Here is a 20577-nt window from a genome sequence, read left to right as displayed (position 1 = left end):
TTTTGATTTCTCTAAAGTATTTTTGACAGGTGTAATCTACATTTCTTTATCCTAATAATAAGGTGTTGTCAAACATTTTATTCCTGTAGCTCCTAAGCTTCCTTTTTGACCAGTTTCTCCATATCTAAGTACAGAAAGAGAATATAGCATATTCTTTCCATGTTCCTTGACTAAGGCAAGAGAGAAAGAATCACAGAAGCACAGAATAACTCAGGTTGGAAGGGACCTTAGGAGGTCTGTTGTCCAACCTCTCCATCAAAGCAGGGTTAGAAGAATTAGACCATGTTGCTCAGAGCTTTTTCCAGTCAGGACTTGAATACCTCCAAGGACGAAAACTGCACAACATTTCTGGGCAACCTGCTCCAAAGCATGACTGTCCTCACAGTGAAAAGAATTGCTCCTTATATCCAGTCTGAACCTCTCGTTTCAATTTGTGCCCATTTTACCTCATCCATCCCCTCTGCCCTCGATGTCCTGACAATCTCCTCATAGCTGTCAGGAGCCACTGTCAGGTCTTCTCCTGCCCCGAAGCTTTCTCTTCTCCATGGGATGGTCTTGGTGGCCCTTTGCTGAACTTGGTCCAGTTTACTGATGTCTTTCTTGTAAAGAAAGAGTGCCAAACTGGGCACATTATTCTAGATGTGCTGATACAGAAGGCTAATCCTTGATCCCAGTCACAGACCAGGATGCAGGTGGCCTTTACTGGCTCACATTCAGCTGATCACCAGGATCCCCAAGTCCTTTTCTGCAGAGCTGCTCTCCTGCCAGTCAGTCCCCAGCCTGCCTCCTTGCAATGGGTTTGTCCTTCCCAAGTGCAGGACTTTTAATTTGTCCTCACTGAATTTCATGCGGTTCCTGTCAGTCGATTCCTCCAGCCTTCCTAGGACCCTCTGGATGGCAGCCCTGCCGTTAAACATATCAACTGATCCCTTCCCAATTTGGTACCATCTGTAAACTTGAGGAGAGCATATTTCATTGCTTTCTCCAAGTCACTGGTAAAGACATTAAACAGGACAGGTCCCAGGAGAGACCCCTGCAGGACCAGGATTATGACTGCAGAGAACTGCTGCGTGCTTTTAGGATATTTGTGAAAGGGAAGGCACAGACGACTCCATGCCTCTTCCCCTGAATATTTCACTGAAAAACAATGTATCAAATGTAATTAACAAATTGTAATTTTGTTGCATATCTAGGCTCTCAAAAGGAACTTAGGGACATCCATCAACAAGAGACTGCAAAAAAAACCACGTCTCTTCTGGAAATTTAACTGCTATTCAAACCATTAGAGAAATTTGGTTTGATTTCTTGTGCTAATATTCAGACTGGTTTTTTTGTTTGTTTGTTTTTTAAAAAGCGTTGCCATTGAAGAAGGTGCAGTAGCTATGCAAGGCAAGAGCCCTATGGGGCCATGAACCTCACAGCTCACAGCACTCCCAGCCTCACACTATTGCAATGCCATCTAATCACTGATTAAAACCTCCAGTAGCTACGACGGCAATGCACAGATTTCCTAGCCATGCTACAAAGAAGGCTTAATCTGAGAGAGTTACAGACACGGTATGTTAATGGTTTGCATAACTGGAAACATTTGACCCGTTCACCATCCTTTCATCACCTCCAGTTTAACTCTCATAGTAACACGATCACGGTGCTATTCTTGACCCATTTGCACCCTAACATTCTCCCTTCTCTCCACTGCAAATTTCCTTTGATAGCATTTCTGAACTAAAGCTATGGAGCAGAAAAGCTTGAAAATACTTCATAAAACCCTTTTCCCACTTGAAGACAAAATTTCCAGATGGACCCACACGGACAGGAGACATCAACGCACAACTTGGGACCAGGGGCTGCGACATCTCGCTCTTTACCGCCTAGTTCCCATAGCCAAAGGCCACCTGCAAATTTCCCAGTGGTTTCTAAAAATTCCACTCTTCTGAGATGGATCCTAAAATTCGAGCCTACGTGAAATAAAACGTAGCCATCAATAACATTTTAAATGTATGTTCCCCCAAGAGAAGTAAGTGAATGTACTAGCTTAGTGCAACCACAAAAAGGTGAAACGAGTACAGGAATAATTAGAGATGCTCTTTGAACTGGAGGCACTTGCTCTTTTAAGCACTGGTTTTTGAAAGCCACAAGCCAGTTGCCATCCAGTTCCAGTGTCACCTATGTCCTTACCACTCCACCAGTAAGGCTCAAACAGCCAGAAGCTCTGATGTAGAAGTTTCAGATAACACAAGGCAATGGCTAAGGCTCACCTTACCCAACCTAAAACAAGCCACTTACAGGAGAAGACCTGCAGGACAAGGCCACGCACGTGGGCACATAAACTTCCAGAAGCAGGCAGGATCGTTGCAAGAGCAGGACAGAGCTTCTAGATAAAAGGTGCAGCGGGAAGCTTTTCCATAACCACTGCGTGAACAGCCCTGGAGATTTTAGCTCAGGTAGAAAGAGGTGCCCAAAGCAAGAGGTCTGCTGCACTGCCATCCAATCCTCCCCCGCTCCCCAACATCCTAGCAGTAGCAAATTTAGACTGCTCCTTGCCTGTTCACCTCCCTTCTCACCCAGTTTGCAAGCAACACATCGCCTAAATGCTGTCTCCAGACCAAACTAGAGCAGTGCCTGCAGAAATTGGACTGTTTCCTCTGCTGCGCCCAGCAGTTTCCCCATCAGGGAGTGTGCCCAGTGCCCAGAGGTGTGACCGGCAAAAATTACACACGTGTTAACCTGCAGGTGAGTTTCTGAGTTGATGCACAACTTGTTTAAAGGAAACCGGGCATCAACATGCAGAATCTGTACGAAAAGAGCCCGCGGGGTGTTTCTGTCTTCCTCGCTGGCTCCAAAGTTGAGGCTGGAAGTTGCGCACGAGGCGCAGGCGCCCACCGGGCACCGCGGCGCCGGGCTCAGCACAGCGACGCCCGGGGCGCTCGGCCGCAGCGGGCCGAGGCGATGGAGGCACCGCCGCGGGGCGGACACGGCGAGGCGGTCCCTGCCCCCGGGGCCGAGCCCCGCGCCGCCGCCGCCGCCCGCCCGCGGGCCCTGAGGAGGCGCCGCCGCCCGCGCCCAGCCCGGCCCGGCCCACACTCACCCTCCGTCACCTCCAGCACCTTCACCTGCTCCTCGGCGGCGGCGCGCACAGCCTGCACCGGGCACAAGATCCCAGTGAGCGTCTCCACCAGCGCCTCCTTCAGGCCCTGCGCCACTGGCCCCGGCCCGCCGCCGCCCGCGCCGCCCGCCGCCGCCGCCGCGCCCGCCATGGCGTCCCCGCCCCCCGCCGGCCGCGCCGCCGCCGGCCGCGCGCGGGCTACGGGCCGCCGCGCGCGCCAAACGCACGCACGCACGCACGCACGCACGCACGCCCCGCCCCCACCTCCCCCCCCCCCCGCGGCCCGCAGCGCCGCCGCCCGCGCGGCGGGGAACTGCGGCGCCGAAGTGGCGGCGGTTCCGCCCCGCCCCGCCGGCCGCGCCGTCGGCTCTGAGGAGCCGCTGAGCCGGGCTGGGGGTTGTGGAGCTGGCGGCGAGAAATGAGGCTAAAGAGTGCCAAATCAGAGCCGCGGCAAAAAGTTCATTTGAAACTGCATAAAATTCCCACTTGTAGCTGCTTCGGCGGAGGCTCTGCCAGAGCACCCAGCCAGGCCGGGAGCAGACCGCACCCTCGGGCTGGGCGCCTCCGGCAGCGGGCTGGGGGCAGCAGGGATTTTTCTAAACTCAGTGACTATTTGCTCTTTATTCCTGTTCAGCAAAACCACGGTGAGACTCTGTGACAGTAATCCACACATAAAAATAGCCCCAAACAGTGGGTGAGTCTAGTGCTACAGAGAAATAAGTCATACTAACCCTGCGTAGGCTCTGGCTGTAATAACACACTCGTGACTCCTTCCCTATAGGTTTCTCAAGACTGAGACTCCCTCCAGCATTTCTCTTTCAAGAGAAAATATAATCATTATTCTGGTCACTCTGACGGTTTTCTTGGCCTATGACACTTCCTGCTGTAAAGCTACAATAGGGTTATTGACTGATCACCTGGTAATAAATGTGCAACTATTAAGAATATTTGGTTATTAATCTTTTCCTGGCGCTATTTAACAAATACACATGCCTTGCCATATGTGCCCAAGTCCTTGCTCCCTTAGAGACATACTTTTGCCATCCACCCGTCACTCTTTTTGTTGTATTCCAAGTTGGCTTTGCCAGTCTCTTCTGAAGTCCGTTCCTCTGGGATGATGGGTCTGGTCAAATTCTTTCCCTGTAATATATTTTGAAACATTTTTGTCAAGAAAGTTGCAAGCAAATGCTGATATAAATCATGGGTATAAATGCGTTCATGAGCACGTAACAGGCGCTATTTTTAATTATAGGCATAGCCATGATGTACCTTTACACTCAGTTCTTCCCTGAGCTTCCCAGTTCCCCGCTATGGCTAGAAACAAAGTTATCTGCAAGACGAGAGATTACTTTTCTCTCTTGTGCTTCTACTGGAGGTCCAAATACATTTTTTATGCAGGGAGGAACTTTTGCAAGCCCTGGGTAATCTAGTCAGCTTGGCCCCATCCTATTATTCTGGTTTGGTGGAATCCATAGGTAAGTTCCTACTGTACCAAAATCAGTTCTAGGACTATTTGTCCCGACTTTCTTCTAGAATCGTTGTGCTGGCTGGCTAACACTGTAATAAGTAACCATCCATGCCTCTGTATAAAGTATGTGTGATCGTTTTTGTACCTTCTTACTCATCAGAGCTGTGTTTCCTCTGTATTTCTATGATTTTGCAGAAAATGAGGATGCAGTTTAGGGACAGGAGGGGTATCCCCAGAGCAGAGTTTATCTAGCCCGCGATCCTTCTTTTTGCCCAAGGCACTGTACAATTGCTCTGAATGCTCCAGCTTGTCCTTCCATTTGTACATTTGTTTGAATCTTTTCAGACTTTTTCAGGTTTGAATTCTCACCTGTTTTGTACGTGGCACGGTTTCTTCACGCATAGTATCTGCACAGATACTTCCTCCAAAGCTAGCACATTCAGAGCTCACATTCCAAGTGCCATAAGTGCCATAAGTTTTGCTTCCAAACTAAAAGTGTTCTTACATTTATCTTTTCTATAGACAAGCTTCAGGGAAGTTTGTTCTCTGCAAAAGATTATAGTCTTAATGTGAAAAGGTATTTTACAATGAACTCCTTGTTTCTTCTTGTGTTTCAGTCCGTGGTTAGCAAAGGACAAGCCTCTGAGCTCACCTGTGGACTTGCACTAAGGAAGACCCCTATGGAAAGATGCACAGCTGATATAGGACTGGTATAAAAGCAGAAAGTCCTCCAAAAGAAATAAGGGCCAACAACAAGGCACAGGCACAGCATCAGCCTGCATGAGGAGGACAAGGGAGTGTGCTCTAGTCTCTCCGGTACGCCAAAGAAATCTGTGCTTGGCCAGTCTGCAGCTGGATTAAAATTTAATTTCAAGCAGCAGCAAGAACATGAAACCACAAATGTCAAATCAATATTGAAGCAGCCCAAATGCTCTACAGATATTCTTTGACACTAGTTTATCCTTAACAAACCCTATGTGATGAAGATCTCGTCAAGCAAAGTGTATATTCTGTAGACAGGGAGCTACCATTTTTAGTATGCTTTATAAAATAGGTATTTGTAAGTTCTTAACAGTCCAGTTCTCACAGATTTCAGGAGCTGAGCCCACACACTTTTAAAAGTCTGGCCCAGTACTGCAATTCAATGCTCAGGTACTTTTAAAAAAACAGGCAGGAGGTTTGACAAATATTTCAGAACTTGGAAAATTTGAGGTAAATCAGGTACTTTCATAAGCAGACGAGGCTGCACTTTTTCTTTCTTTCTTTCTTTCTTTTTTTTTTTTTTTTTAATTTAGGGTATGTCAATGTTTCTTTCCAACTATATTTAAGCAAACATTTCTCGCCTCACTTTGAATTTTGGAACCAGCAGCATATCTTATACTCCTTTGTTTTCTTCATAGAACATCTGCTTGTTCTACCCAAGTTCTTTTTCCTGAAACCCACTCATGTCATGTTCAATTTTTGTCTGTCTCACATAGAAACTGTATCTCAAACTCAAGTATTATTAACCTAGTGGAACTGCTTTATCTCCTGTTCCACATCTATTTTTTTTTTTATTCTCTTGGTGTGCAGCTATAGGCTCCAAAGATTGATATATTTATATCCTAGAGAACTCTCTAAACCTGGCTTTTACACTTCTCCTGAACATAGGATAAAGCTATTTTTTAGGCCTGTACACTCAACTCTTCTCTTGGAAAACATGATATATTTCTAGATCATAGGAGTGAAGAGTCATCTCAACTTCTTAATTTCACTTCCAGGTATCTGCTGCTTCCCTGTGTATTCTGGAGACATTCCCTACCTGAAACATGTGAAAAGGGTGTTCATGTCCTACACACACACTCTCCTACCAGCAGAAACACTAACTGCAACATTCATTATTGCTCTTGTTCTTTGCTGATCTTTTGTTTGCCTTGCCAGGAAACTGGCCTACAGCTGAAGTCTCTCACTGTAACTCCCTTTTCCCTGAAGTATACTAATATTTAAACAATACTCCATGCATGATACAGTCAAGCTGTAATACACAACAGCTTTTGTGTCATTTTGTAAAATTAACTGTATTTATTCCATTGTTATTGCGAATATATATGCTTTTACTCATCCCTGTTGTTGGGATGGAGTAACAAATCACTGCTGAAATCCCACAATGCATAAAGAAGTTATTTCAGTTCTGTTTTTTCTTCAGTGACATTTAATACGCAAACATATGACTCCACAGCTGTAAAGCGTACATTCCCCTCCCTGAATTAATTCCATTTATATCCCCAGATTTCAACTGGAATATGAAATATTGGGGACTAATGTATTGTTTATAAGAAAACATGTCCTTTTCTGTATCTGGAACTCATTTTAACTGCTAAATATTTGTACCTTTCCTGTCTTTCCCCACCCCAAAGAAGCCGTTGCAGCATAGACTATCACCTAGAAGATGCTGGGAAAGGGAAGGACTGGATTATTTTGTTGTTTACTTTTTAAGACAGTATTTTACACCAAGGAATTTACATCATATCCTTGGCATGCTCTTTTCCTCAGTATGTTTTGTTGCACAGATTTTTGTCTTTGCTGGTGGCCAGTAGGGCTAACCACTGATCCCACCAATAGCTGAATTCCAGCAACAGTTTCTGCCTGTGGGAAACAACTGATGTGCATGTGTTATCTGTGCAAACAAGATGGCAAATTAGGTGGTGGAAGGGGAAGGGTTTGAAGGAAACCAGCACCACTTCTGACACATTCATTTAGGAAACATTGACATGTGACAACTGCCCTAAAATCTCTTTTGTCACCTTCAGAAGCAGCATTCTGAAAAGATCCAGGGTTGCAGATCCATGCGTATACCCAGCCACAGCTACAAATCCAGTATGCAGGGACCAGTTTGGTTACCATTCATTCCAAGCTTCCTTCAAAACTGTCTGTCGTCTGAAGATAGCAAAGCCAGCTCCACTACTTTAGCCTTTAGTTTCACAGCTGTTAGTCACTGGGGATTCAAGGCACCTCTGAAATGTCTTGAAGAGTCATGAAGCCTTTTAATTCCATATTTGCTTCAAGAACAGAGATCCAGGACCAAAGACTTGCCCCTCAGATGGTTCTTCTCTCAGAGGCTGACAGGGGAGTCAGTGCTAGGAAGCCCATTTCAAACAATTTAGGAACCTTGCAACGAGGTCCTGGAACTGGGCACCAATGCCTTCAGTGCGATGGTCTTCATTTTAAATGTGTGGAGCCAGAAGCTCACCTCTCCTTGAGATTGAGTATTTCACTGGTGTTAAATAATATTTGAAGGGTCTTGTGACCAAAACTGTGATACACCAGAGCATGTGTTAGTCTGTTCTGGTACTCTTCCTGTGGCATGAAAAAATGCACATGGAGCAGATTAAAGACGGCACGACAGATACCACCTCACCTTCTGAAGAAGGGAACAGGAAGCCTTTAAATAAAATCAGATTTTTCTGCCTCAGATTCACAAACAGGTCAGCTAATTGGATTTTTGTCTCACCTACTTTATGATTAAACTACTCTACAAGCCATAACCTAGGCTATGGTGAGCCAAAATTCTTATTAAAGTATTAGGATCTGAGAGAGCCAAGGAGATTCAGGTGTCCAGTTGCTTCAAACTAAAAAGCAAATGAAGCAGAGTGGTGTGCGGAGGACATCCTTTCTTTTTCTGTTTTGGTTTATCCTCAGGAACTTAAGAACAGGCAAGAAGAGGGGTGACAGGCACAGTCGATATTCCCTAACAGGCCCTGCTGCTGCAAGCGCTCTGTCCTGACTGCCATCTCCTCTGATGAGGGACATGTAAAGGACACTCAGAAGAAGAGCCCACCTTGAAGCAAATAACAAATTCCTTGCTCATTTAGTTCAACACAGTCAAAAATTGATTAAATCAAGTTTTAAGTATCCATGTGGGGAAGTGGCTGTGTGGCACAGGAGGCGCTACTACTTCCACAGTAACTTCCAGCCACTAGGTCTTAAAGTCTGAATTCTAACAGGAAATAAGATGCCAGTCTTTAAGATATATCCTATATATTGGCACAGGTTACCCAGGGACTAAAGTCTTCCATTTCCTGAAAATTTTAAAGAAAAGAGATGGTAACTTAAAAAACTATTCCCCTGCAGTTCTACCTCACTCATTAATCTTGATGAAGAATTATGCAATTGAGATCATAACGGTTTCCTCCGCCTCAAAAACTGAAAAAACTGACAGCTTTCAACTTGGTCCTGTGGATCATAATCCTAAAATTAATTGCATCATATTTGCTCTAGTACTTTTTGGGAAGCAGCCATTTCTTCAATGGAAGTAAAAATAAAAGAAATACTGTGAGAGAAAACTTTTTAAAATCTTCAGCTATATCACAACACTGTGCAAGCTTTTTCAAGTTTATTCATTTGCCCCCTTTGAAAGGGAGATATTACCAATTGATTTTTCCCACTGCTTGGTCTGTTACCTTAACGTAGCACAAGACCTCGTCCAATCAAGCTCACATAACATCCTTTCGGTAATTACAGTAAAAAATACAGAAAAGTCGTAATACGAAAGCATACGCACATTTAAGTAACTTAATGTAACCAGGGTCATACTGCCTTCCCCTACCACCACCCATTATTAGATAAATCTTCTATGCTAGGCTGAAGATGCTCTCTATGGTTAGTTAAAAATCATCAAGAGACTAAAAAGCCAATTAAGTGCTCAAAACCCCTTTAAAATCTAATTCTTATACAGTTCTTATTCCACAGAGTTCCACATCATCAGCCACGTACTGTGCAAACGCTTTGCAGTATGCCCAGAAAGTCAATTGATCTGCATGCTTCTGGTCCATGGAGAAGATCTGGAACTGGCAGAGAAAAATTTACTAGCAACTTTATCTTGATCAGGAGCTGAAGAAACACCAGTACCGCTACATTTTTCGTGATGACGGGCTATCATCAGGAGAATGCTCTCTCAGACACAAAGATCTCCCATCTTCTAGGGCTTTAGACACTATGTCTTTGGCAGATGATGGAGGCCACATCACTGGCACCAGTCCACTTCCAAAGAAGTGATTATATTCCACATATTTACGGTGTAGCCCATGTTGAAATAAAGAAATAACCACTCCTCTTCAAAGGTCTAGCCCCCCTCTGACAAAGAACCGCTGCTGCTCTTTTCCTGTGCTCCCAACTCCTCCACTTAAATACTGCTTTTGTCCATTTCTTGTGCCTGTTCTCCTCCTCTGGGATCCACACACAGACCACTTGAGTGTTTTATTCCCTCCTCCCCAGGACATTCTCACCTTACTGCCATCAGCTGCACAGCCCCTTCTTCCCCCCTTGGTTATGGTCCCTAAACACAGTCTTTGATAAACTCACAACCTATCTAGAGATTTCCTCATTCCTCAGGCTCTTAGCTGAATGCAAGCAAAAGCAGCTGAAAAGGAAGCTCCACGTGGCCAGGCAGTGCTTTGTGGACCACCAGCAAGTACCCAACAAACTGGCAATATGTGCTGGAGGGAAAGTCTTTCTTTTAGAAGTCAGGAGGACAAGGCTGTCAAAGGAAGCTGTCTTACGCTTCCGCTTCCCAGGTGAATTCTCCGAATCACAGACCTTAGTTTCGACATTTTATTCCACCCAACACCCAACCTGTAAACAATTTCAATTTTGGAAAAGCTTTGAAAAAAAGGACTTTAAAAAGTACTTCTGATTTGAGTAAGATTTTTATCTGGTTTCTCCTCCTAAATCTGAATTTATGACTAAGGTAAGAAAATATAGCTTTTGCATTTAGGGCTTTTTTTTAAGAGGGATTTCTGTAGAGTACGAGAATCCATCAATGCAATCAAGATCAATCAAGAGGGAAATGAAACTGCATTTCAAGCTCTCTAAAAACACCAACATTTAATTTTATAACATAACCAGGGGTTTATTCCACAATATAAACTGCAACATTTGATACAAGCTACCCAAAAAAGGAGAAAGCCAAAATACAGCTGTGGCAATTACTTTACAGAGCTTTTTCTGTCTTCTACATCACTGGACCATCAGTGACACTAGGATCTAACATTTGCTTTCTGTACATCAACCAATGCTAAAAGCAACACGCTGTTCAGAATTGTCATTCCAGTCACTGAAACCAGACATAGAAGTTATTGCTCAGATAAATAAATCTAGTCTACGAAAAAACAAAGTGGAAAAAAACTAAAGTCTTCAAAGAGTTAGCAGAGTAAACAGGGATCTCCTCAAAAGAGGATTTATTGGAAAATTCATGGTGCAGGGTATTTTTTTGCACCTAAACCAAGTTGAATTAAATATGCCGGTAAATCCCAGAGAGGTAATTTAATGCTGTACAATAAAAGGTGCATGTTTCAAATGCCTTCCAAGTTGGTGGAAACCCCTGCTAAACAGTCAGCATTTCAAACCTCAACAACCACAAACAGATCAAGGGAAAATACAAAAGTGTCAAAAATTATTTTGAGTTCTGGAAAATAATCCCATGAGGATAGAAGTAGCACCATTTGCAGTCTGGCTCTTAAACCAGCCCCTGTGGCTTTGTGGAGAAACTCTGATAACCTTCTTTACTCAAGTCCTGAATGTTTTATAGGGAGTTTACTTCCGATATTGAGAGTCCTTCCCAGTGCAGCTCATGCAGATGTAGTCTTCTTTCTCTGCCATTTCTGGAGAGATGCCCACACACACCTGGTGGAACCACTGGTTGCAGCTGCCATCACACTGGACCCAATCCACCTAATCAAGAACAGACACACTGGTATTCAGAGAGCAACCAAATAAATGCAGTTTTATTAGTTATTCTGGTGCTTTTAATCTATTTGTATGAGTAAACTATGTCCCATTCTACAACTGACTAATGCTGGATGTTCACCTTATGCTCATCATCCTCTGGACTCCTGCTACCCAGCTCCTCTAAAGTTGAGAGGAGGGTACACTTCCCTCATTCCTCCTGTTACTTCCCCACCTATAGTAAGCTTAGAGATGGCAATTTCACTACGATCTTCCCAGTTGGCTGGAGATGTCCTTTTTCATTTTCAGTATGGAAACACCTGTGCAAAGCTTTAAGACACTGTGCCAGTCCACATAAAGGTTAGGATCCACGAAGTCTAACCCACCCATATCTCAAGAGCACAGATGAATATGCTGTCTGCTCACCCCCATCTCCTCCAATCCGTGCAGATGTTTTGATGTCTACCTGCCTTCCTCATTCCCAGCTGAACTGCTGCTCTGGGAGACAGTGCGAAGGTTCGTTCCTAAAAGCGCACTAACAGTAGCAGATGTTGTCTCTGTGCCTGCCAAACGGGGCTGAGGCAGGTCATTTTGCTGTACCTTAGATTTCTGAAGTGCCTCATGATCTCTTTGTAAAGAGTACTTAATATAGTGAAACAATTTTGGTGCAGTTGAGCGTCCTAGATCCCAGCATTCAGTACACCCACAATGGCTTTGCCTCTACTAACCTCATCTCCCTCAGGCTGGAGACAGTTCACAGCAGGGCAGATGGCATCTTCATCCTCAGAGTCCTCCTGCTCAGAGAATGACATATCTGAGGGAAACAAGTGGCTTTCACTGGAACGCTGCATCTCAAAAAGACGCTCCCGCTCTCTCTCCAGTCTGTTATTGCAGAGATCCTTTGAGTGATTCAGTTTCAGTTTCTTCTTTTTTGGTGTTCTCATTTGTTTTACCCTTGCTCTCTTCTCATCACAGAAGCTCTCTCTTTCAAAACGCCTTTTTAGTTTTCTTTCCATGTAACTAATTCCATCCCTTTTCCCTCGGCAGCACTCATTCTGTTGGGAGGATATAATGGTAAAATCATAATCATAACTACAAAAGTACAAAATTGTAAGTACACAAATAACACTCATTATATTCTGTTATTCTCTGGCTTGCCTTCCCCTTCTACATCTCACTTAAGATGAAAAGGCAGCAGCACCCTCTGTCAAACATTCTGCACTAATACCTTAAACTAAAAGCCAAGCATAGAGTCACGTTCGAATGACAGAATTTATAGAATAAAGATTCTCATTTCCTGTCTCTAAGTCTGCTGCTTCAGAGGCAGCTTTCTAGGAAAGCCTCTTATTCGCAGAACATGCTTCATCATTCAAATTGGAGTCGATGCATTTAAATACAGAGGATGAAGACAAAAAGATCCAAGTTGCAGAAATGCATTAGGTAACAAATTCTTTAAATTATCAAGTTCTTAACCTCTTTTGAGCAAGTACAAACACATACACAAACTTATTGTAAAGCTTATGAGTTCAGCCAGAGCCTCTACTCAAAAGTGACTCCAATCTCATTGCTATTGCCAGACACTTGCCTTTTCATTTGCTGGGCCAACTGATGACCTCTGCTCTGTTTGCAGAAAAGGGCTTTGCTTTGTGAATAGGATCTGGTACAGCTCCTGTATTTCAGGCAGAGAAACCTGTAGCAGCTGGGCTTCCATCATCAACTCATCCAGCTCTGTGCTAATGACTATCATGAGAGGGAGGGAGAGAGAGGAAAAGGAATTCTTCAGTGTCAGCATTGATGAGAACTGCACAGATAATGAAAATTTTTCTGTGGTAGCACATAACAAAAAGCAGTGAAAGACTGTCTGATCTGCAAGTGTACAAATTAACTCTTATCTGTTCACTCTTCACTGCTCGTTTTTAACAGCAAAGTCAAAAAGAAAGGCTTGCACAGAAGTAGGTAAACAAGCAAAGGAAAGTCTGCTGAGTAATGACCCCCTCACTATATAATAAGTGGGTGAGTAAACACACTGTGCGGAATCCGTAAGTGAAGCCAAGAAAAGAGGAAAAGGAGAGCTGAGAGGATGAGTGTTAAAACCGACTCCTGCTGTACATTCACCACCCACTACTACTATCAAGCTTACAAAGCTTTTGCAGTACCTTTGGAAGTCAAAATCATTGTGTAAATCACAGCTTTTTAATATGGTATTCAATACAACTCAAATATGGCCTGTGAGCTAAATCCGATACCAAAAGGCACTGCCTTGTTTAAATTGTATCTTTAAACTGAAATAAATGACTTGTGTGATATTAATACAGACTAAGCAGTACTGACTCAAAAAACAGGACAACAAGGCTAGACCTAGGTTCTTTGCACAGCAGTCTGTATCAAGAGGAAAGAAATAACAAATAGCTTCTTACAGGCCTAACATGATATCATTTGTAGCATGTCTCTATTAGTCTGATACACACAAATTCTGAGCTAGGAGGCATGGAAAACATGCTGCTGACTAATCTGGACTCCACCAGCAGCCAGAGCAGCTAAGGAAACACTCACGTCTCTGTGACCTACACAGTTGTTCTGTAAGCAAAAGTTATGTAGACTGACATCCTGTGGATTAGTATCCTGTTGTCTCCAACACTACTTTCCTGTGTTATTCTTCCCCAGTTCCTACAAATCCAGTATTTTCTCCCCTCTCCTTTCCCATCCATTTTTCTTTCTCACATCTCCTGTTTGGCCTGCCATAGTCCAGTGTGTGCTGTGCATGTTGGAAGGGGCCAGCCAACTGCTCTATCTTGGAATGAATAAGGGCTGAACAATTATTGATTTTCTCTCAGTTGTAGCACTGCTTTAGTATTTCTTCTTCTGCCTTGCCACATCTTTTCATTACAGATGTACGAATTTTGCATCTTTGAGAAATTTACCCCTCTCTCAAAACTGGACATTAAGTTCGAAAGGTGCTGAGTTAAACCCCCTGCACAGTCACACGCCTCCTATCCTTAGCAGGCCCAGCTCAAACTGGAGGGCAAGTCAGCATCTTCTGTTCACCAGGCATCCCTCCACATCAAAGACAGAAAAGTGAAGTGGAAGATTACAAACCATGAAGGGGGATGCAGTGTTGTCCTATAGAAAAAGAAGAATGTAAATATATGGTTCTGCTATCCCAGTCTCGAGGCATGGAGAATGACATAGCTCCAATTGTTTGGGAAACCTAGGGGGACAAAAAAAAAACTTTTTTTCTTTTATTCCATATTTCATTTTAAAACATCAAAAGACTGCAACACAATCAGAATTTGTTTCTCATAGATCTGCTTAAACTTTTACTCCTGTAACGCATTCAGTTTAATTCATGTAAATCCTTCATCTTAAACCTGGAAATAAGCAGAAGTAATTTTATGGCCAAAATTCTTAGCTGTGAATTGTGGTTTCCACAGACATCAGAAACTAGCCCTCATTCATGCGGCAGCGTTTTCTCCCAGAAAAGAGCAACCTTGTAGAGTAGACTAGAGACAATGCACAGTCACTTAAGAGATAGATTATTGATCTGTAGAAGATCTTCAGCTCTGGAACTGACCCAACGTAGATTCTACAGTTTTCTTCTTACGCTTTGTACAATAAAGAAGCGATTTCTCACACCAAATGATCTGTCTTGATCTGATGAGACACCAAACTGTTTTGAAGCATATTTTGTTAGATCAGCATGCAAAGAAGACATGCCAATGGTGAAATGTGCATTCACTTGTGCAAAGGCTACTACTGCAAGATAGCAAATGCCAGTTTTGGACTCAAAAATATCAGAAAGACACTTTTGAAACATAAGACAGTCAAGATGAATTACTCCAGCTGCAGCATATCCAAATAATGCCTGTCATCAGCTACTTGTTTCCACATGCTATCCTTACCTTCTTCCTCCCTGCTAGAAATTATCAACACCTTCACTCCAATCCACTTCTGTCAAGTGGCTCAGATAATCTCTCCCTGAGGTTAGTCTCTAAACCAGCAGAGCTGAGGTGGTGATAATTTCCCATAGAAGAGATGGAATGAGTAATGGGAGGTCAACTGCACAGCAGGTAACTGTTTAACCCCTATCTGCTGTATTCAGAATAGTTCAATCTAAATAAGCTTAGCTATAGCAGATGCCTGTTCTAAGGCTGGTCAATGGCAGCTGGTTCTTAATTTGCTGAACTACTTGTAAAAATCTCACTAGATGCCTTTCAAAATATTGTCATCTATCTCAATACTGAAGAGTTTTGGCCCCTTTCAAGATCTGACTCTCATCAATTGCTCACAGCTGTTTTTCAACTGAATTTTTCAATCACAGCTAAATGCTCCACATCCTAGTGCCAAAGAAGTCCAACTCCAGCAGTTACTGTTATGAGTTTCTCTAGGGGAACAAGATTATTGGATTACCCTGGATAACAGGAAAAACATGATTGCTATGGGACAGGAGAGCAGTGCTGACATACTTGACTCACAGGACAAAAAAAACTGAGTCCATTCAGACTTAAGTTTTGGCTCAGAACCTTTATTGAGCTGCCTCCAGCATGTTATCTCTCAACTGCCTCAATATTATTGGCTCTAGGAAGACTTATTAGCTCAGGCTCAGTGAAGCACCCAACCTGACACATGCGGTCATCACTGAGCTTTCCAAGAACTTCTCAAATGGGAAATGCGGTCACAAGGATACTTGAACTAGTTCTGCTGTAGTTACCTTCATTTAGCAAGTATTATTAATTTGAGCTCCAGACCACACAAAATGGTTATACAGCTTTTAGCTCTAACGAAGTATAGTTGCATTTGTGTGGCACCATCCTGATCTAGTAAAACTACGCTATCCCTACATAAAGTACGGTTTTTGTCTGTAGATCAACAGCACAGTTAATTGGCTTAGTGAATTAGTTGCCCAGTTTCAACAGAGAACTGACTGCTTAAGTTATCTATACTGTATTTAGCTTTGAAGCTTATAATTTCTTATCTTTTTTTTTCCTTCCAACTATGCTAGCTTGTCTAGTGAAAAATTACTTCCAGATTTAAATTATCTGAGACATTCTTAGGGCTACGAACATGACCAGAGGGCTGGAGCATCTGCCCTATGAGGAACGGCTGCGAGAGCTGGGCCTCTTCAGCCTGGGGAAGAGAAGACTGAGGGGGGATCTTATCAATGTCTAAGTACCTGAAGGGAGGGTGTCAAGGGGACAGGGACAATCTCTTTTCAGTTGTCCCATGCAACAGGACAAGCGGGAATGGGCAAAAACTGAACCACAGGAAGTTCCGCCTGAACGTGAGGAGGAATTTCTTCCCTGTGAGAGTGACGGAGCACTGGAACAGGTTGCCCAGAGAGGTTGTGGAGTCTCCTTCTCTGGAGATATTCAAGGCCCGCCTGGATGCAACCCTGTCTGACATGCTCTAGGTGATCCTGCTGAGCAGGGAGGTTGGACTAGATGATCTCCAGAGGTCCCTTCCAACCTTACTGATTCTATGATTCTCCTAGGTGCCTAAATATAGACTTAATAAAATAGGCTCACCTATTTGAAAAAATTGGCCTACACAAGCAACTTGGTATAGTCAAGTTATCTGAGTACCAAACAGCTACAATGCCTCTTCAAGCATCCATGGCACTTTTGGGGGGTTTTAATGTAATTGAGCATGAAAACACAAACACACAGGCTATATTTAACAAGGTTGAACTAGCAGAAGTAAGGTGTTTCAATCAAAAAGTGAAAGCTATGGAGAGCATTTCATTTTGGGGCATTTTATATTCCTTATGCTGCACAGACCTTCTATTTCATATTTTTCTCCATTTATTATTTCAGGAAATATTTAACCCATTTCCCAACTCCCCTGCCATTTTTGCTGAAAAATCTTTCTTTGATGAAGCTTGAAACTCCCTCCAGATCACACCTAAAACACTTTCTGTAGCTTAATTCAAAGCAGTATTAACAGAAGATTCAGCTTGAGAGTTTTACTGTAAGCAAAAAGGAGGAGAAGGAGCAGTAATGGATGAAGGTGTCCTGCTGAAAACAATCTTACCTGTGAGTTATGTTTGTAATGCATGAAAATCTTTTTTCTCCATTTCTAGTTCTCAACATTTAAGATTACATTGAAATACTTGCAAGTAAAGAATATAAAGATAAACCAAACAGTGAGCACTCAGAAACAATAGCTTCAGCAACTCTGTCATTATTACTGTCATGTTAGAACATAGGAACTAGGAAGAGAAGGGAGAACAGGCCCTGTAGAAGTAATTGTTCTCAGAACTCCAGAAGAAAGAGAACACTACGTTATTGCTGGAGGACATACACAACCTGGCTAACTGACAAGGCAGAACCCTAATTCTTTGTTTATGTATTGCTTTACAGATATGATCTGCCTTACCAGTATTTGTATGTAGATACAGATAATAAAGTGGCCTAACCAAGACCCACAAAACAGAGCGGTGTTACAGACATACCACCTAAATCAGGAAACCCAGAAGCAGCCCAGTCTTACCTTATTTGTCTCTGGCAATTGGCCTGCTGTGGCTTGCCATCTGTTGTACAATAATCCTGAGCCAACTTTGTCTTGTATGAGTTTTAGATTCCCTGAATATAACATTTGTTGTGCTCTGTGCTGCCAGTTCACAGTTCTCTCTATCATATACCGCAAAGCATCCCCCTCAGGAAGCCTTACACGAATACGCTGCAAGGAGGCCAGCAATGGTAGGATTTTTTCTAAAGGTGGCTTTTCTGACCGATGACAGTGTGGACAGAGCCACACACGAGGTCCCTGCAAAGTGCTGGGCACTGAAACACAGTTGGTATGGAAGAACCCTCTGCAGAGTTCACACTGTATCATTGGAGCAGCTGGCTCTTTCTGGCATAGACAGACTTTCATTTCTGCATCTTCTTCATTAGACAGCACCTTTACTTCATTTGCTGCTCGAAGAGAACGCAACGCTTCCATCTCCTTTAATCGGGCTTCCCCAAGTGTAGCCATCTACAAGGGAGTTCAAAGAAAGGGATATAATTTCTGGATGACTATTTCTAAAGCAAGATTACTTGTTAGAAACAAGATGATCTCTGCACAATCACACTCTTAAGATGTGCTAGCAAGTATTTCAGATATTTAAAAAGTTTGTCACCTTTGCATGCCTCCCTTCAAAGCTTTGAATGTTTGGAGTGAAGCCGTTAGGAGGACTTCACAACTTCCTTCCATTGTCTCATCAAGCCCAGAGATGTAAAGCTGACTCCCTTGCAAAAATAACCTCTAACTCCCTTCCTCTCTGCTCCACATCCTTCTCATTTTGTACTACAAAAATGTAACCTTCATTAAAACACCAAATTTCTGAATTAAGAGCAAGCAAGACTTACGGATACTTCTCCATGAAGAAGCCTCTCAAATATCTAGTCTGATTGTTTTTAATCTTAAAACGTATCTTGGCAGTTTTCAGGAATACAAAATTCATCTCTCATATGTGCATTACATACACGGTCATACACTAACTATGTATTTACTCTGGCGTCTGTAAGCACCAAGTGGTATTTAGGTGCACTTCTGAATGTGTGGTTTGCCCTTTTTACATCTACTCAAATCTTTTTTCAGGAATCTTTAGTGTTGTCCACTATTAAAGATAGCAATATACCTCAGTTTTTAATAAAGACTATTAACTGCAGCTGCAACTATTATATATAAAACAAAACTATGGAGAATTTAAAAACAAATATACACAGGAGAGTAAGCAGGGTAACAGGCATATAAATTTACACAAAATGATTACATCAGACATCATGGCTTTGAAATGTGATGACTAGAGAAAACTACGTTATGCAAAGATTAGACAAATGCATTCAGTGTGGGCAGATATGGAACTTGTACACAGCATACTAGAATATTTTATGAACAAGGCTATTAAGCATTGCAGCTATAATGTTTGGTTGCAGAAGTATACAAATCCTCCAGAAAAACTCACTTGATTATAAATAAGATTCTTTTCTCCTGTCAGAAGCAAAAGCTGATACAGTAAAATATATTTTCCTGGTTGCAGTCCATGCGAGTATCTTTGTCTTTCAATACCCGAACTGTCAATGACAATTTATCTAATCAAAGTGAAGGAGGGTGTATGATTCCAACGACCCATTCTCTTCTTCCAGCTTTCCTAAGTACTCTGTCTACAAATCTGGATTTACTAAGAGGAGAGGCTAAAAAGAAGAACTTAACATACAGGTTTCAAGTAGCTGCCCTAAGTCAGAATTGAAATGTCCCACAAATAAATGAGTAATTATATTCAAACCCTGCAAAACCACTCCAGTGCTGTCCCACAGACCTCCTCATGGGACACTGATTAATCTGACCATGGTGAAGGCTGTGAATTTGGTCTTTTGGGCTGAAGCACCATCAGTGACCAAGTTAGCTCCGTGCAGAACTAGTGTTTTACTGACTTCATAATGTATGAGATATTCTTGAATTATTTATGGTGTTTGTTTTAATTATAAATGACACTGGGTTAACTATGCTCTGCGAAAGGATCAGACTTGGGAAAACAGTCTTTAATAAGGTTTTTTAGTTTATAGATACGGCCTTACAAACTGTAAGATTACCGTATGCATAAAGACACAGATTTCTTCCACTAAGTGCAGTTTTGGGAAGTCATAAACAAGGACAGAAAAGCACAGTTGTAGAAGTCCTTCTGAAGGAAACCAGAGCAAGAAGAGTGAAATATAACACTCCCACACAAGAGATGCAAACACAACTAACGATCTGAAGGGAGAATAACGTAGAAGAAACTCCACCTCAAAAAACAACAAACTTAAATCACATACCGCTGATGCAGTATCTTTGCTCTCAGAGAGCGCTCTTTCCAAGTCACTCAGACTCTCTAGCTTAGTGCTTTTCTTCTTTCCACTTGGCACTGGCTCCTTTAATTTCTTCTGCTTTCTTTTAAGATTCAACATTCCAATATCACATCGTGGACACAACACCTAATGGACAGAAAAAGCAGTACTGTCTGCAACGTTTTAATGCATTCATCCTGCTCTAACACAGCCAAACATGACTGTTTAGAACAGTGATTCCTGTAGTTTTTCCCATCAAAGACTCTGGGGTTGGGGTGGGTGGAGGAAGTTATCTGGAAAAGAAGGAGAGCTAGAAGATTAAAAATCCAACTTCATGAAGTGGAAAAGACTGCAACCACCTGCACATTTCATGTAGCTTGCTGGTATACAGAGACTGCTGATGCACTGAATAGCCTCCATTTTATTTAAGCTGCAAGCCTTGGGAAACAGTATAGAATTCCACAGGCTGCATCACATTCCTGAATCTCTCCTGA

At 42.7% G+C, this 20577-nt stretch overlaps 2 protein-coding genes across 3 annotated transcripts in view; both read right to left on the bottom strand.

Annotated features, from left to right (window-relative positions):
* Positions 1 to 3257, bottom strand: part of IPO9 (importin 9) — a 40076-nt gene extending 36819 nt beyond the window's left edge. Inside the window, exon 1 of the mRNA XM_062595062.1 lies at positions 3089 to 3257. Coding sequence (XP_062451046.1) covers positions 3089 to 3257 — 169 coding nt within the window. The remainder of the gene's footprint in view (positions 1 to 3088) is intronic.
* A 7178-nt stretch (positions 3258 to 10435) lies between these two features.
* KDM5B (lysine demethylase 5B) overlaps positions 10436 to 20577 on the bottom strand; it is a 59581-nt gene continuing 49439 nt past the window's right edge. Inside the window, exons 22-27 of one of the 2 annotated variants that reach the window (XM_062594941.1) lie at positions 20072 to 20230; positions 17763 to 18248; positions 14373 to 14484; positions 12862 to 13016; positions 12005 to 12331; positions 10436 to 11282 (exon numbers count right to left, since the gene is read on the bottom strand). In XM_062594941.1, the coding sequence (XP_062450925.1) occupies positions 11145 to 11282; positions 12005 to 12331; positions 12862 to 13016; positions 14373 to 14484; positions 17763 to 18248; positions 20072 to 20230 (1377 nt within the window). In that variant the 3' untranslated portion in view covers positions 10436 to 11144. Of the gene's footprint in view, positions 11283 to 12004; positions 12332 to 12861; positions 13017 to 14372; positions 14485 to 17762; positions 18249 to 20071; positions 20231 to 20577 lie in introns of those variants that run through there. The other variant, XM_062594942.1, reaches the window with a different exon arrangement.

Source organism: Rhea pennata, chromosome 25, assembly GCF_028389875.1.
Source record: "Rhea pennata isolate bPtePen1 chromosome 25, bPtePen1.pri, whole genome shotgun sequence".
In the NCBI taxonomy this organism is placed as follows: domain Eukaryota; kingdom Metazoa; phylum Chordata; class Aves; order Rheiformes; family Rheidae; genus Rhea; species Rhea pennata.
The sequence above is the reverse complement of the archived record's forward strand: the minus strand, read 5'-3'. Positions and strand labels throughout refer to the sequence as shown.